Here is a 17571-nt window from a genome sequence, read left to right on the forward strand (position 1 = left end):
GTCCCCTTTCCCAACACCCTGGTATCCTCGTACTTCAGGCTAAACAGAGGTCACTCTTTCTCTTAGATGGCTGCAGGTCCTTTGCTACAAAGGCTCTTTCTAAAGGGATGGGTCCCCTGGAAATGCAGCGGGTAGAACCGCTTTTCTAGTCGCAGCTCGGGGTGGGAGAGAAATCACGGGGAGCACCACGAAGCTGAGCACGCACTCATATTTCAGCCCACGCCAACTTAACGCTTGGGATGAAGCGTCTCCGAGGGGTGACCACCATGTGAGTGGTGGTTATGGCTCCAGGTGGCGACAGGTGAAGATATTTTCATTTCCTGCCTTATTTATACTTCTCTGTATGGTGTGAACCTTTGCAATAACACATATGTCTTACATTATCAGAGGGTGAATGAAGCTCTTCCATGTCAAGGGTGGTAAGAAGCCCCAGGATGAGCAATTCAGGTTCTACATTTAATAGGAACAGACAAGTCACTTTCTCAGGTACCTGAAATCCCCTGTTTGGGAATGGTAAAAATTACTGGGTGACATTTCCAAATGTGGGTAGAAATTTTCAAGGTCTAGAAATTCCCCAATCGGAGCTCTCAGAAAGTATGTTTATTCCCAGATTAGGAAGCAACTCCTAATGAGAGATTGGGCAATTCTTTCATCCCATAATTGCTATAGAACAGAGTGTGATTAGTAGGTATTTCTTTCTTTAAAAATTATTTTAGGAGTTCCCATCATGGCTCAGCGGAAACAAATGGGACTAGTATCCATGAGGACGAAAGTTCGATCCCTGGCCTCGCGCAGTGGGCTAAGGATCAGGCGTTGCTGAGCTGTGGTGTAGGTCACAGATGTGGCTCAGATCTCACATTGCTGTGGCTGTGGTGTAGGTTGTCAGCTACAGCTCGGATTTGACCCCTAGCCTGGGAACCTCCACATGCCTCACGTGCGGCCCTAAAAAGACCAAAAAAAAAAAAAAATCATTTTAATAGCCATATATATCAAACTGAGAATTCTAAAATATAAGCTTTATAGGAGGAAGTAAATATAACTTCAAACCTTTCGATGAGATGGTTTATCAAATGACCTAAAAATCTAGTATGGAATTCAAAATCACAAATCCCTGACTCTTACCAATGGAGACCCAAAACTAATGCTCAGTAGTGAGGAAATAGTGATTGAATGGCAATGTCCACTCTCCCAAGGGTATCTTTTAAAGTTTTGCTCTACAAAATGGTAGCCCCTGGCCACAGGTGACCACTTATATTCATTCAAATTAACCGAGCACATTTCAACAGCTAAATAGCCACAAACAGCTGGTAGCTACCATATTGAACAGGGCAGAATATTCCATTTTTGCAGCAGATTCTATCAGACAGCTCTGAATCCAGAAACATCCAGCATAGAAATCTTCTATCTCACAGGCGTTCCCATTGTGGCTCAGCAGGTTACAAACCTGACTAGTATCCACGAAGACACGGGTTTAATCCCTGGCCTCGCTCAGTAGGTTAAGGGTCTGGCGTGGCTGTGAGCTGTGGTGTAGGTCGAAAACACAGCTCGGATCTGGTGTTGCTGTGGCTGTGGTGTAGGCCAGCAGCCGCAGCTCCGATTCGACCCCCTAGCCCGGGAACTTCCATATGCTGCAGGTGCAGCCAGGGAGAAAGGGAGAAAGGGAGAAAAGAGAGAGAGAGAGAGAAAGAGAGAAAGAGAGGAAAGAAAGGAAAGAAAGGAAAGAAAGGAAGAAAGGAAGGAAGAAAGGAAGAAAGGAAGGAAGAAAGAAAGAAAGAAAGAAAGAAATCTTCTATACCACATTTAGGAAGAAGACTCCTTGAATTAGAGGGACATTTGGGGAGTTCCCATTGTAGCTCAGTGGTTAACGAATCCGACTAGGAACCATGAGGTTGCGTGTTTGATCCCTGGCCTAAATCAGTGGGTTAAGGATCCGGCGTCGCTGTGAGCGGTGGTGTAGGTCATAGACGCGGCTTGGATCCCGCATTGCTGTGGCTCTGGTGTAGGCCTGCCAGCTACAGCTCCAATTCGACCTCCAGCCTGGGAACCTCCATATGCCTCAGGAGCAGCCTGAGAAATGGCAAAAAGACGACAAAAAAAAAAAAAAAGAGGAACATTTGGGTATGAAAACTTGGTGAAGGGAATGCTAGCTTCTCCTAGGAAAGTGCCCCATCAAGAAAAGAAATCGGAGTTCCCGTCGTGGCGCAGTGGTTAACGAATCTGACTAGGAACCATGAGGTTGCGGGTTTGGTCCCTGCCCTTGCTCAGTGGGTTAATGATCCGGCGTTGCCGTGAGCTGTGGTGTAGGTCGCAGACGCGGCTCGTATCCCTCGTTGCTGTGGCTCTGGCGTAGGCCGGTGGCTCCAGCTCCGATTCAACCCCTAGCCTGGGAACCTCCATATGCCGCGGGAGCGGCCCAAAGAAACAGCAAAAAGACTAAATAAATACATAAATAAATAAATAAAAGAAAAGAAATCATCCATCCTTAGTAAAAGAAACTAAGCAACTCAGCTTTACATTCAAGGTGTGACGAAGCTTGCAGCACAGCATCTAGGGATGTCTTTGAGACAAGCAAATAATAATTGTGTTTTTGTACCACTGCAGACAGAAGCCGAGCAGCAGATCATGTTATAACCAGGGACAGAATATCTGAATGAGCAGATCACTGCTCTGAATCAGTTTATCCAAAAAATCCTCTACGCTGATATGAGGAAAGAGACTAAAAAGTTTTTATTTGGATGATGTTCTAGCAGTCAAAGTATCTTTTAAATAATGCTCTTAATTGCTTTTTGAAACAAATTCTGACATTACAATAATCTCAGGCTTTGTTGTTCCTTTTAGAATTCCTTTAGGAATGTCGAGATTCATGGATATGGTAAGGGTAGCTAGGATTGAAATCTTCTGGGAAATTATCCTTAATAAAATGAATTCCCTTGCAGTCAGCTTTTTAAAAATCACCAGGTTTTACGGCGAGTTTCATTTCCTTTCTAATGCACATGAAATTTGAAAGTGTCAATGGGAAACTAAATCCTTGCGATGAAAGAAGCTTCTCTTCAATAAAGAGTCAAGAGAATGAAAGAGAATAAATACTTGGGCAAAGTAAACAAACAGCACTTTGCTTAAGAAGTGTCTCTGCCCTCTCACGCGGCAGATTTAAGAGACTTCACCACAGTGACCCACGCTAAAAAAAATTGTACATGATGGGCATTTCCATCAGAGAGATGACATAGAGGAAATACCGCCTCATGTTCTAATTTAAAATTTCAGGCATGGAGTTCCCGTCGTGGCTCCGTGGTTAGCAAATCCGATTAGGAACCATGAGGGTGCGGGTTCGATCCCTGGCCTTGCTCAGTGGGTTAAGGATCTGGCGTAGCTGTGAGCCGTGGTGTGGGTCGCAGACATGGCTCGGATCCCGAGTCGCTGTGGCTCTGGCGTAGGCCGGCGGCTACAGCTCCGATTCGACCCCTAGCCTGGGAATCTCCATATGCCGCAGGAGCGGCCCAAGAAGTGGCAAAAAGACAAAACAAAATACAATAAAATTTCAGGCATGGATTGATCATCTTAGGTGGCATGTCCAGTGAACGTAAGAGGAACAATAAAATTCCACAGAGGTGGCGGTGAAGGCAGCACCTGGCAGAAGGTTACGACCTGGTTTAGCTCCAGGCCCCCAAGGTGGATGGCCCTGGCAGGGTGCTTCATCTCTCTGCAGCCACTCTCCTCCGTCAAGTGGCACTAACATTGCCTGCCTTGTCAGTTACAGAAGGCACTCGGGGCTCCTAGCCAGGGGTCTGGGAAGGAGCATCTAGAGAAAACACACTTAATGGCCATTGCTTGCCTCCTTTCTGGGTCCCGGGAAAATGCTACTCCCTTCAAAGAAGCCTTTCCCAACTTCAAGTTTCCTCCCTTCTCGGGACTTCTGAACTACTTGTGCAGATTAGAGGTAGAAAGTGAAAAGGGCAGAGAAAAGGAATTTGAGGCAGAAGAGCAGTGACTTGGGCTAAGACGGAAAAAGGAAGAGGAAGGTGAGAAGAAGAAGAAGTAGTCCAGGTTATCTAGAGCCTAAGGCATAGAGATGAGAAAGGTAGGTTCTAGAAAGTTCAGCTAGCATTGTTAGAGTATTCTGCACACACGAAGGATTCAATCAATGAGGGTGGTTTAGCCAACCAATTATTGTCATATGGGCTGTGCGATCAGCAGCAGCGAGGAGGGACCGGGCCAGTCTTCTCTTACAGGAGGAAGAAAGCAGAGCGCTGCCCAACGGAAGGCTGCCTGCCTCTCCCTGAGCGCCGAACCCAGAGGCTAGCAGCAGAGGAGGCCCGGGAAGGGGGCAGGGATGGCACAGAAGCTACTGGCCGAATGGGTAGGCTCTGAACACTCCATCTCGTTATGGTAAATTCACACCAACGGGCCCCCAAATGATGAGGACTATAAGCGGTCTGTTTTTTCATACTTCATACTTAGTACTCTATACTTTATATTTAGTGCATATTATGGATATTTAGTTGCATATTTTATTTCAAAGGAGCAAGGAAAAGAAAAAGAGCAAACAAAAGGGATCTCAAGTTCTATCTGGGTATGCCTACAGTTGACAAAAAGATAACAGCTCACCCCGCTCACAACAATGTTCAAAAATGAGCAGCCCACTTACTTGCTAGTTCAATGATTTCCATCCTCTCCCCATCGACATCCTGACCTACAAAACTTAAGTCATTCTGCTCAAGTTGGTTGATCAGGCTAGGATTCACCTGGAAATAGAAGAAATTAAGTGACTTTGGGCAGCAGAGCAATACAGACCTATCAGCTTATGAAAGTGGCCTCTGTCAATTGGGTGGATTTTCCATTTCGGTGATCCTCTAATTAGTAGCTAATTTCTATATTCAAACCACCACAAAGCCTATTTTTAAACTCATTATGAACCTGAGAAAGAATCTCATCACAGCCCTTAAAGATGGGAGGCATACCTTCTACTGCCCAAAGAGACTTTCGAAAAGTAGGACTGTGGGACTACCTCAAACTAAAAAGTTTCTGCGCAGTGAAGGAAACCACTATCAAAACGAAAAGGCAACCTACTGAATGGGAGAAGATATTTGCAAATCATATATCTGATAAGGGGTTCATAGCCAAAATAGATAAAGACTTCATAGAGTGCAACACTAAAAAAAAAAAACCAGGAGTTGCCGTCGTGGCGCAGTGGTTAACGAATCCGACTAGGAACCATGAGGGTGCGGGTTCGATTCCTGGCCTTGCTCAGTGGGTAAAGGATCCGGCGTTGCAGTGAGCTGTGGTGTAGGTTGCAGACGCGGCTCGGATCCCGAGTTGCTGTGGCTCTGGCGTAGGCCGGTGGCTACAGCTCCGATTCGACCCCTAGCCTGGGAACCTCCATGTGCCTCGGGAGCGGCCCTAGAAAAGGCAAAAAAGAAAAAAAAAACCAACCCAATTTTTAAAATGGGCAGAGCAACTGAAAAGACATTTTTCCAAAGAAGATACACACACAGAGGGCCAACAGGCACAGGAGAAGATGTTCAACAGCACCCATTTTCAGGCAAATGTAAATCAAAACCTCAATTAGATATCACCTCACGCCTGTTAGAAAGGCTATCATCGAAAAGGCAAGCATGGAGTTCCCGTCTTGGCACAGAAGAAATGAATCCGACTGGGAACCATGAGGTTGTGGGTTCGATCCCCAGCCTCGCTCAGTGGGTTAAGGATCCAGCGTTGCCATGAGCTGTGGTGTAGGTCGCAGACGCGGCTCAGACCTGGTGTTGCGGTGGCTCTGGCGTAGGCTGGTGGCTGCAGCTCCGATTGGACCCCTAGTCTGGGAACCTCCATATGCCACGGGAGCGGCCCTAGAAAAGGCAAAAAGAACAAAAAAAAAAAAAAAGGCAAGGAATAACAAATGTGAGGAAGGACGTGGAAAAAAGTCTCACACTGCTGGCAGGACTATAAATTGGTGCAGGCACTGTGGGAAATAGTACGGAGACTCCTCCAAAAATTAAGACTAGAAGTACCATATGACCCAGCTATTCCACTCCTGGGTATTTATCCAAAGAACATGAAAACATTCATTAAAGAAGATATACAGACACTGTGTTGATTGCAACATTATTCACAATAGCCAAGATATGGAAACAACCTAAGCGCCCACTGATGGATAAAGATGTGAGATATATAGATGGAGAAATAGCTATAGATGTATCAGGGAATACTACTCAGTCATTTAAAATTAAATCATGCCCTTTGTAACAATATGGATGGACCCTAAACTATTATGCTAAGGGAAATAAATTAGGGAAAAACAAATATGATTTCCCTCCTATGTTGAAAGTAACCCCCCCAAAAAAAGGAATACACGAAATAAAACCGAAATAACTCACAGATACAAAGAACATATTAGTGGTGACCAGTAGGGAAGGGGGTTGAGAGATGGGCAAAATGGGTGAAGGGGGTCGACTGCATGGTGATGGGTGGTAACTAGGCTTGTGGTGGTGATCACTCTGCAGTGGATACAGATGTTAAACTACAACGCTGTGCACGAGAAACTTACATAATAAAAAAAAGTAGGACTGCGACACAGATATTCTGTCTTGAAACCTGGAGACTAGCTATTTATAGCTCTCCCATATTTGCTTCTTCCCTTGAGTTATGTGTAATTAACTGTCTCTCCCCACATCACACATCTACTTGAGGATTGAAACTATCTTATTTCCCCCGTGACTAAACCAGAAGCCTTCTTTACATATAGTTACGTAAGCGCTCTAAAGAGAAGCCGGGAACAACTTTTCTACTGAAATACTGGTTTTAGAGGACAACTTGGTGACCTGGCTCACAGGCCCTTTCCTCACTCATCTCATCAGCGGCCCTCTCCCAGACTTTTCAGCCTCTCCTTCACAGAAAACACTTCCTCATCCAAAATCAAGCAGGGTCCCACCTGTCCTTCTCAATCTTTTTTTTTTTTTTTTTTTCCCCCCCAGACTACACCAGTAGCATATGGGAGTTCCCAGGCTAGGGGTGGAATCGGAGCTGCAGACGCTGGCCTACGCCACAGCCACAGCAACGCGGGATCCAAGGTGAGTCTGCCACCTACACCATAGCTCACCACAACGCCAGATCCTTGAGCCGCTGAGTGAGGCCAGGGATCGGACCCACATCCTCATGGATGCTAGTCTGATTTGTTTCCGCTGCGCCACAACAGGAACTGCCTCCTTCTCAATCCTAACTCCACATGCTTTTCTTTTAACATGAGGCTACTTCTCAGAATTTCTACTTATTTTCCTTTTTCACCAGCTTTATTGAAATAGAATTCATATGCCATTACAATTTACCCACTAAAAGTATACAACTCGATAGTTTTTAGTACATTCACAGACAATTGCTTTTCTTTTCTTTCTTTTTTTTTTTTTTTTTTTTGCTTTTCAGAGCCAAACACATAGCATATTAAAGTTCGCAGGCTGGGGGTCGAATTGGAGCTGCAGCTGCCGGCCTACACCACAGCCACAGCAACACCAGATCCGAGCTGTGTCTGCAACCTACACCACAGCTCATGGCAACTCCAGATCCTTAACCCACTGGTCAAGGCCAGGGATTGAACCTGCATCCTCATGGATATTAGTTGGGTTCATTACCGCTGAGCCACATCAGGAATTCCCACACAGACAATGTCAACCATCCCATGATCAATCCAAAAATAACACCCTATGCCCACCAACCATCATCCCCAATTCCCTTATCCCTTATCACTGGACACATACACCCTCCAACTCAGCAACCACCAATCTATATTCTTTCTCTTTAGATTTGCCTATTTTGGGTTTTCATGTGAATGAATCACATGGTATGTTTTTTTTGTGACTGGCTTTTTTCACTTAACAGTGTTTTCTAGGTTCATCTATATTATAGCGTGCATCAGTATTTCATTTCTTTTTACTGTCATTTTATTGTCATTGTATGGATATACCACATTTTATTCACCCATTCATTAGCTGATGGACATTTGGGTTGTTGCTACTTTTTTGGCTGTTAGGAATAATGCTGCTCTGACCATTCGTGTACAAGTTGTGCGTGGATATATGTTCTCATTTCTCTGGGATATATACCTAGATGTGGAATTACTGTGTCATATGGTAATTCTGTTCAACCTTTTGAGGAACTACCAGATGACTTCCCAACACGGCTGCACCATTTGCATTCCCACCATCAGTATGGGAGTTCCAGTTCCTCCACATCCTTGCCAACGCTTGTTGTTGTTCATGTTTTTAATACAGTCATTCTAGTGGGTGTGAAATGGCACCTCTTTATGGTTTTGATTTGCATTTTCCTAATGACAAATGATGTTGATTATCTTTTCATTTTCTTACGGGCTGGCCATTTGTCTACCTTTTTTGCAGAAATGTCTATTCAGATCTTCTGCCATTATTTGCTATTAAGTTGGACAAATTCTTTATATATTCCAGACACAAGTACTTTGTCCAATATGTGATTCAATCAGTAAATATTTTGTTATTTTTTGGTCCTCTCCAATTAGAACAGAAGCTCCCCAACAGGAGGGAGACCGTGTATGCCTTTCCCCTTTCCACCTCCAGCACACGTGAGACGAAAAATAAGTATGAAGGAATGAATGGCCACCCCAGCACATGCACAGTGGTTCTTACACCTTCTAGCTACCACTTAGGCAGAGCAGCTCAATAATTTTTGTCCTACCATTTGGGCCAGTTTCCAACAGAAGTGAGACCACGGCATATGGAGGTTCCCAGGCTGGGGTCGAATCAGAGCTGCAGCTGCCGGCCTACACCACAGCCACAGCAACGCCGGATCCTTAACCTGCTGAGCGAGGCCAAGGATCGAGACCCAAACCCCATGGTTCCTAGTCAGATTTGTTTCCCCTACACCATGAGGGGAACTCCCATCTCCTCCATTTTATAAGTTGATCGTAATTGGTCCAAGCCAAACATAATAAACCCATTCCTCTCGGTAGGTGAATGATGCAGAAATCCGGGTTTAAGCCTAGTTCAGCATTGCCCTGGCAAGGGTTACCAGTTCACAAGTAGGCAGGAAACCTAAACTGACTCAATCACATCTAGGAGAGATGCGTGTTGCCTCAGTTGCCACTGGCAGCCATCTGACAACTCTGAGCAAGACCAGCCTAAAGACAAGGCAAACACACAGGAGCCCTGATTATTCCATGCCTGGAGTCTGCCCAGCCTCTGCACTACCTATTACCTGAGGTGAAAAATGTCCTTATTGTTTGGGCTGCTTTCAGTGAATAATGAGAGGGAATTTCGATTCTTTGCAGTCAAAAGCATCGTGATTGGTACACCAATTAGTCCTGGTACAGACAAGCTACATTGGAGGGAACCCATGCTTCTCATGTGTCAATCTCAACAGTAACTCCTCTTGGTCGTGTGACACCAAGCTTCATGGTCAACGTAGCTTCCGAGAGGCTCCCAAACCAAGAATCCATCATGTGATACCTAGAGACACACCCCTATCCCATGAGGTATTTGGTTCAGAAGATGCAAGTACCCTTTTCCCAAGCTTGCTAAAATAAAGGGCAGGAGGTTAAGGATAAAGATGACAACTTTATCTTGATCTAGGAGACAGCAGCTAGGGTAACAGAGAACCCTGAAACATCCCATGTGCAGATACTTTGGAAAGCCAAGACCAGAGTCTCCCCCCGCCCCCACCCATCCCCACCCCCTCTGGGAAATTTGGCACTTCTCCCCCCAGCCCTATGGACACCAGGCTGGACCCCTCTTCCAGAGGCCCGCTTGTAATCACTGGGGCTCCTCGCACCAAGCATCTGTAGTCCACAGTGAGTCAGCGTGAAAGGCATACCTCATAGCGATGTCTGTGTCTTTCTTCTATGAAAGGAACGTCCCCGTAAAGTTTCCCTGTAAAGTATGAAAGTGAAATTAATATTGGAGTAATCAGCTTTGGAACCACATCCAAGGCATATGTGGGGGTGGGATCTATTTGATCTCTATCCATCTACCGCGGGGCTAAAATGACCTAGATTCTAGACGGTGATCTAGATTTCCTTTTCTTACAGGACAGCAATAGCTTCTGTGAAACCCTGAAGCAATTCCCAAGTAAGGCATCAGCACCGCATAAAGGGATGCCCGCTGTTAGGCAAGCCCGCCAGGAACCTCGGCAGACGTGCCCTCCTTTTATACACCCGCCTGCAGGACTGAGAGCCCCGTGACGTGGGCACCATCGCCTCTGCACAGATTCCTAACGGGTCTCATCTTACCCAAGAAGAAAATGAAACGCAAGGAAGGGAAACGAAACCAAAGGACGTGCCCGAAGCCCCGCCCCACTGGTGACACAGTCCTGCGCGGAGCCCAGGCTGCCCCGTGCTTCCTGCACTACGCCAGCCGCCTCTGTGGTCGCACGGCACTGGCCACGCGGGCTTACACTCCACCTTAGACATAATGCCTTCCCTTTGGCTAAAATGTGACCTCTAGGAACTTACGCTAGAAAACAGAAACGAGGACGGCGATTTAACCACGAAGTGATCCCCTGCGTTATTTAGCGGCGGACGGTCGGCAACCAACATCCCGCCAGGGATGGAGGGCTGCCGGAAGGAGGGAGGGCACGTCTGCACCCGCAGCCCTCACCCAGGGGTGGGGGGCGGAAAATCCCGCGTGGGGCTCTTGGACAGGCGCGAGTGGCTGCAGGCCACCCCCCCCGGGGGGGGGGGCAGTGTCCCAGGCATGGTCGGCTTGGCCATGGGCACGGTGGCTGGTGGGATGCCCCGTGGCAGCAGTGTGAGGTGACAGGAGCAGGCTCCGTGGCCAGACACGTCTCCCGAACAGGCGCCCCTGAGCACATGGAGAAGCGGATGGCCAAGTGCCAAGTGGGGAGCAGGCGCAGGGGCCACGACAATTCCCTGGGCGCCAGCCCTCACGCGCAGTCCCCAGGCACGCAGCCAGGGGACGAGAAAGCCCACCGATGGTGCTGGAAGCCTTGGCCAAACTCCAGCAGAAGCAGGAGCTGGGCTCGATTCCACCGGCAGGGGATTTTCAGACTCGCCAAGACGTCCTCAGGCTGCAGAACGGGATGTTTCAACCAAGAGAGACTGAAGGCGTCTCACTGGAGATGTTGACTTGGATAAACAAAACGCAAACCGGCTGTCCTCTCCTACGAGGCTGTGTGATCAGTTATCATGACTGAACTTGTAGTTGCAATCCTGTCCATACAGAGAGAGCTCCCTGGTGGCGATGTTAATATGTTTTAGAAGAAAACTGGGAAGAGTGGGGGCAGGGAGCTCCTCTGAGAAAACTGCAACATGGCACTGACGGGGGGCATTCAAGGCGGAGCCTTTGTACTCAAACATTCAGTTCATAAAAATGAAGGAAAAAAGGGAAAATGATAGCACGATAATGCCCAGTTGGAAAAACAAGATAGAAACATAATATTATGAAGTGACAAGAACAAGCGGTTCGAGTATCTGAACCTAACTTGGAGAGGATTCTGACTCCCCTACGGCTCTCTGACTTTGTCATTGATCTTTTCCTCCAAAATTTCCTCCTCTCTTCCTTCATTAGCACAGATGACTAAGCAAATCCAATAACCGAGCCTGCCATCATTAACAGAGGTGATGAGGAAAACGGGAATATTAGGATATAAGGAATTATACTGAGCAATTATAGTTGAGTCATTGGGACTAGCAGGATCTCAGGCGAACTTTTGAACCTGTGTGCCTTGTGCTTGCTGCCTGGCTTAAGGCAACCTTGGTGTTTGCTAAGAAATCCCAGAGGGGTAACAGAGGAAGGCGGGAGGTGTGGTGACTCTGGAGCCATACGGCCTGGATTTTTTTTTTTTTTTTTTTAGGGCCGCACCCGTAGCATATGGAGGTTCCCAGGCTAGGGGTCGAATCAGAGCTGTAGCTGCCAGCCACAGCCACAGCAGTGCAGGATCTGAGCCGCATCTGTGACCTACACCACAGCTCACGGCAACGCCAGGTCCTAAACCCACTGAGCGAGGCTAGCGATGGAACCCATATCTTCATGGATCCTAGTCAGATTTGTTTCTGCTGTGCCACAGTGGAAACTCCCATACTGCCTGGATTTAAATTTCACTGTACCACTGAATGGATTTGTGGCGTGGACAAATTACTTCAGCTCTCTGCCTCAGCTTCCGCATCTGTAAAATGGGGGTTATGAGAGTATCTGCTTGACGGGACTGTTGTGAGGATTAAATAAATCAAAATATTTGAACTACTTACAACAGTAAGCCACACATTGCTATTGTTATCTCTAGATTATGAAATCCAAACAGAAAGAATGGAAGCTAGAATATAAGTTCTACAAGGTAAGACAAGATCCCCCCAATTCTTGAGACCTGGGTCTAGCATATAAGCAGGTACTCGATACCTATGTATTTATGAATGAAGCACATATAAATATATATTATAGATACTCTGTATGTGTGTATATGTAAATACACACATACAGAGAGAATGTATATGGTGAATGTACATGATGAAATACTTTCAGAGTTTGGGAAATGTTTTATACTCTAAAATCTCTCTTAATCACTGACAAATCTATCAAGATTGAATTTCTGATAGAGAAGCAACCTAAATATCTATCAACAGATGAATGGATAAAGAAGATGTGATAGCTAGATAGATGTAATGGAATATTACTCAGCCATAAAAAAGAATGAAATGCCATTTGCAGCAACACGAATGGACCTAGAGATGATCATACTAAGTGAAGTGAGTCAGAAAGAGAAAGACAAATGACATGTGATATCGCTTACATGTGGAATCTTCTAAAAATGATAAAAATGAACTTACATAAAAAACAGAAATAGGCCCACAGACAGAAAACAAACTATGGTTACCAAAGGGGAAAGGGAGGCATAAATTAGGAGTTTAGGATTAACACATATACACTACTATATATAAAACAGATAACCAACAAGGACCAACTGCATAGCACAGAGAACTATACTCAGTATCTTGTAATATCCTATAAAGGAAATTAATCTGAAAAAGAACATATAACTGAATCACTTTGCTGTACGCCAGAAACTAACGCAACACTGTAAATCAACTATACTTTAATTTTTAAAATTTTTTAAAAGAATTAATTTATGAAATTAATCTATTGCCATATCCATGAAAAAAGAAAAAAACCTGAAATTTCCTTTAAAACTATATGTTGGCGGAGTTCCCTTATGGCTCAGCAGGTTAAGGATGTGGTATTGTCACTGCAGTAGCTCTGGTTGGTGCTGTGGCACAGCCCATGGTCTGGAAACTTTAGCATGTTGTGAGGGCAGCAAAAAAGAAAAAACAAAAAACAAACTTTATGTCAAGAATCAGCTCAGGATGTTATCAGGTGAAAACACTTTCAAGTCTAAATAAAACTAAGAGGGCTCACTCCAGGGCCCTGGCACCAGGGATTCGGAATTGGCTGTGCTCAGGAGAGGGCCCAGGATGCACAGGGAGTCACTGGCAGGAATCATTGAGCCACAATGTCACCGAAAGTGCTGTAGGGGGACAGTCAATGACAAGCGAGATGCTGGATGCTGCTGCCTGCAGACTGCATCCAGATGTGGAGTGAAAAGACAGGGGGAGATACAGCAGGTTGTTAGGAGCGTGGCTCTCGATGGATTTACTGAGCACACATGCCATGCCGCGAGCCTCGGCAAAGAGGGACATCCCCAACAATAACAAAGTGACATGCTCTTCCTTTCTGTCCTAGTCTTTTTAGAGACAAAATAAAATAGAACAGAGATGAACTGCACATAAGCTTAACGCTCCCTTAAGAAGTGCCAGCAAAGCTTTACAGAAAGACGACTGATAAAGCCTTAACCTACAAAACGTAACCAGGCAGGACCCTGTGGGGCTCCTGGGTGTAAGAGCCTTTCTGTGTCCCCCATTTCTTGTTCTTAGGAAATGGGCCTCATTCAGCCTCCATGCCTCCCCTGAGTTCCTAGGGACAGCTTCAGACACTTGCTGACCAGGGAAGGGAGGGGACGCAGGGATGAGGCAGGAGCCGTCAAGCAACAGCGGCACAGCCTTGGGGCAGGATCCTGGTTCCCTCTCAAGGGATACACATAATGACAGAGGATCTTGCACACCTAAGACAAAAGCGGTATTCCTCAGGCTTCTGTTAGAAATGAGTACTCGAAAACTGAGCAGTTTAGAGCCCTTCCTTGTCCTTCTCCCTGACTTAATGGCACCCTAAACGCAGTCACCCCTCAGCTAAAGATCAGGCACCCTGAGCATAATCGCCTGTGGGTTAAGGAGGATGCGCCCATGACGTCGTCCAGGAACCTTCCGCGTTGGTTCTCCTCTCTGATCACTGTGCCCTTCTCGCAAGCCTGTTACTCTAGTCAGTCACCCAGAAGACCACCGTCGTGATCAAGCCGAGGTCTCCCGACTCCAGCTCTGATGACTAAGAGGCCCCCAAAGCGAGAAGAATGCATGTCTCTCCCAATCCCGATTCCTATCTGAAAGCCTGGTCGTCTCCTTTTTACTATGAAACGCCTCACAGTTCTTTGCAAGGGGAGGGGCACAGTCTTTAGGGCATCAGCCTGCTGCGACCCTCCTTCGCCTGGTAAAGCAATAAAGCTCTTTCTTTCTCCTTTACGCAAAACGCTGAGTTTCAATTTGACACCAGCAGACAGAGGCCAAATTCCAGCCAAAAAAATACTGTCAGTGGAGGCAGAAAGACACAAAAAATACCTATGACAGGGTCATCGGTATCAAAAACACCGCCAAATCACCCATCTCCCTCTCTAAAGCGCTACTGGGTAGAGTCTGTCTTGTATATAATTTTATTTAACCCACCTCCTGCCAAGCCCCTCCCTCGGGGAAGTAACCCTAGCATCTGAACTTATCTTCTCTCTCCTTTTCAAAGCCAAAATCCCTCCCCACCGCCGAACAAGCTATACAAGCTAAAAGATGGAAGCGACCCAAAGGTCCAAGGAGAGATGAGTGGATAAACAAAAATAGTATATGCATGCAATGGAATACGGTGCCGCCTTAAAAAGGAAGGGAATCCTGATACACGCTACCATATGGATGAGCCTTGAGGGCCTGATGAAATCAGTCAGTCACAAAAAAGCAAATATTGGGTGACTCCATGTATACGAGGCACCCAGAGTAGACAAATTCAAAGAGAGAGAAAGTAGAACGGCGATCATGGGGGCTGAGGGAAAGAGGAGTTGGGCGTTGTTGTGTAATGGGCAAAAAGTTTTAGTGTTGCAAAGTGAAAAAGTTTTGGAAATCAAATGTACAACAATGTGAATATACTTACTGCTGAATTGTACACAAAGAAATGGGTGAGATCATAAATTGTGTGTTTATGTCTATGTTGTCGCAATTAAATTTTTGTTTTGTTTTTTTTTGTTTGTTTTGTTTTTTTTTGTCTGTTTGTTTTGGGTTTTTTTTTGTCTTTTTGCTATTTCTTGGGCCGCTCCCGCGGCATATGGAGGTTCCCAGGCTAGGGGTCCAATCGGAGCTGGAGCCGCCGGCCTACGCCAGAGCCACAGCAACCCAGGATCCGAGCCGCGTCTGCAACCTACACCACAGCTCACGGCAACGCCGGATCGTTAACCCACTGAGCAAGGGCAGGGACCCAAGCCGCAACCTCATGGTTCCTAGTCGGATTCGTTAACCACTGCACCACGACGGGAACTCCCGCAATTAAATTTTTAATTTAATTTTATTTTTTGGCATTTGAGTAGGCTTTTACTTTTTTTTTGTCTTTTTTTTTTTGTCTCTTCTAGGGCCACACCCGCAGCATATGGAGGTTCCCAGACTAGGGGTCGAATCGGAGCTGTAGCCACCGGCCTACGCCAGAGCCGAAGCAACACAACAACATGGGATCCGAGGTGCATCTTCGACCCACACCACAGCTCAAGGCAACGCCGGATCCTTAACCCACTGAGCAAAGCCGGGAATCGAACCCACAACCTCATGGTTCCTAGTCGTTAACCACTGCGCCACGACGGGAACTCCTACTTTTGTATTTTTTGTAGCTCTTGCCATTATCCCTCCATCTCATCCCTAGTTCTCTTATGAATAACTACAGTAAACATTTGGTGACTACAGCAGTCTGACATGGAGGGCTATTGTGTTTCTAGGTGACAGCAGAGGTGAGTGGGTAGAGAGCAACTTCCAGGAACCATGAAACCTCATGCCTAAAATCACAAATACTGACATGGACTATCAAAAAGCCCAATTCTGATATCATTTACAGAATAAATTAACGGAGGTGAAAAGAGTCTCTTATGACCCACTTGACTATGCCACATTTAATTCCTAACTATGACTTAACCCTTCTTTTTTTCTTGGCTGCACCTACAGCATGTGGAAGTTTCCAGGCCAGGGATCAAACCCACGTGGCAGTTGCAAGCTGTGCCACAGCCGTGGCAATGCCAGATCCTTAACCTGCTACACCAACATGCAACCGTCCAACACATCTTTCTCTCTCTCCTTCTTTCTTTCTTTCTTCCTTCCTTCCTTCCTTCCTCTCTCTCTCTCTTTCTTTCTTTCCTGTCTTTTTGCCTTTTTCTAGGGCCACTTCCGCGGCATATGGAGGTTCCCAGGCTAGGGGTCTAATCAGAGCTGTAGCCACTGGTCTACACCACAGCTGCAGCAACACCAGATCCGAGCGTCGTCTGTGACCTACACCACAGCTCATGACAACACCGGATCCTTAACTCACTGAGCAAGGCCAAGGATCGAACCCCAAACCCCATAGTTCCTAGTTGGATTTGTTAACCACTGAGCCACAACAGGAACTCGCCAACACATCTTTAAAAACAAAACTGTTATGGTATGGAAACAACTGCATATTCTGTAAGATACACATGCATTATTTGTTGAAATTTTATAAATATGAAAATCTCTTCTGTCTTTGTGCCAGTACCATATGGATTTGATGACTGTAGCTCTGTAGTATAATCTGAAGTCAGGGAGCCTGAAAATTTTTAAAACTAAAAGTTAAATAGCCCCATTCTTACCCCCACCACTCCCTCTTCCTCTCACCCACCCTTTACCCAAACCCCTCATCCCCACCCTTTGCAACTGGGCTTTTGTTTGTGTTCGTTCACTGAACTGCTCTCTAAAACCCAGCAGATCTGTCCTCAGTTGGGACCCCCTGAGTAATGCCCCCTTCCCCCATCTGTGACCTCTGCTCTTCTCTGGACCCCTCTTGCCCTGCCAACCTGATCTGCATCCTCAAGTGGGGACACGCGCCCAAGATCACACCTGCCCTTCCTCTCCCACTTTCACTCCCCTGGAGGCCATCAGCCATATGTCCCCATTCTATACCTCCTAACCCTTACTTGGGCTCCACATTTCCTATTTCCAGACGGCTAGAAGAAATCACCCACAGCACGCACAAGTCGTAAATTCACTACCTGATGGCTTCCTTATCTCTTTCTCTTAGTAGAACTGCCTTGCTTTTGCACATTTTTTAACGGCTGCACCAGTGTTAATTTGACTCACCTAGACTCACTCTCCCAGACCCTGCCCTGTGCCAGTTAGGAACTAGAGCTCTTCCTGCACATGCGAGGATTTGCCAACGTTTATCTAATTCAGAGATCCCAAGAGGC

At 46.2% G+C, this 17571-nt stretch overlaps 1 protein-coding gene across 4 annotated transcripts in view; it reads right to left on the bottom strand.

Moving 5' to 3' along the window:
- CTPS2 (CTP synthase 2) overlaps positions 1-17571 on the bottom strand; it is a 126085-nt gene that overhangs the window by 19738 nt on the left and 88776 nt on the right. For all 4 annotated transcript variants that reach the window (XM_047764730.1, XM_047764731.1, XM_047764728.1 and 1 more), the window contains exons 15-16: positions 9829-9884; positions 4646-4742 (exon numbers count right to left, since the gene is read on the bottom strand). In XM_047764730.1, coding sequence (XP_047620686.1) covers positions 4646-4742; positions 9829-9884 — 153 coding nt within the window. The remainder of the gene's footprint in view (positions 1-4645; positions 4743-9828; positions 9885-17571) is intronic.

This window comes from Phacochoerus africanus, chromosome X, assembly GCF_016906955.1.
Source record: "Phacochoerus africanus isolate WHEZ1 chromosome X, ROS_Pafr_v1, whole genome shotgun sequence".
NCBI lineage: Eukaryota > Metazoa > Chordata > Mammalia > Artiodactyla > Suidae > Phacochoerus > Phacochoerus africanus.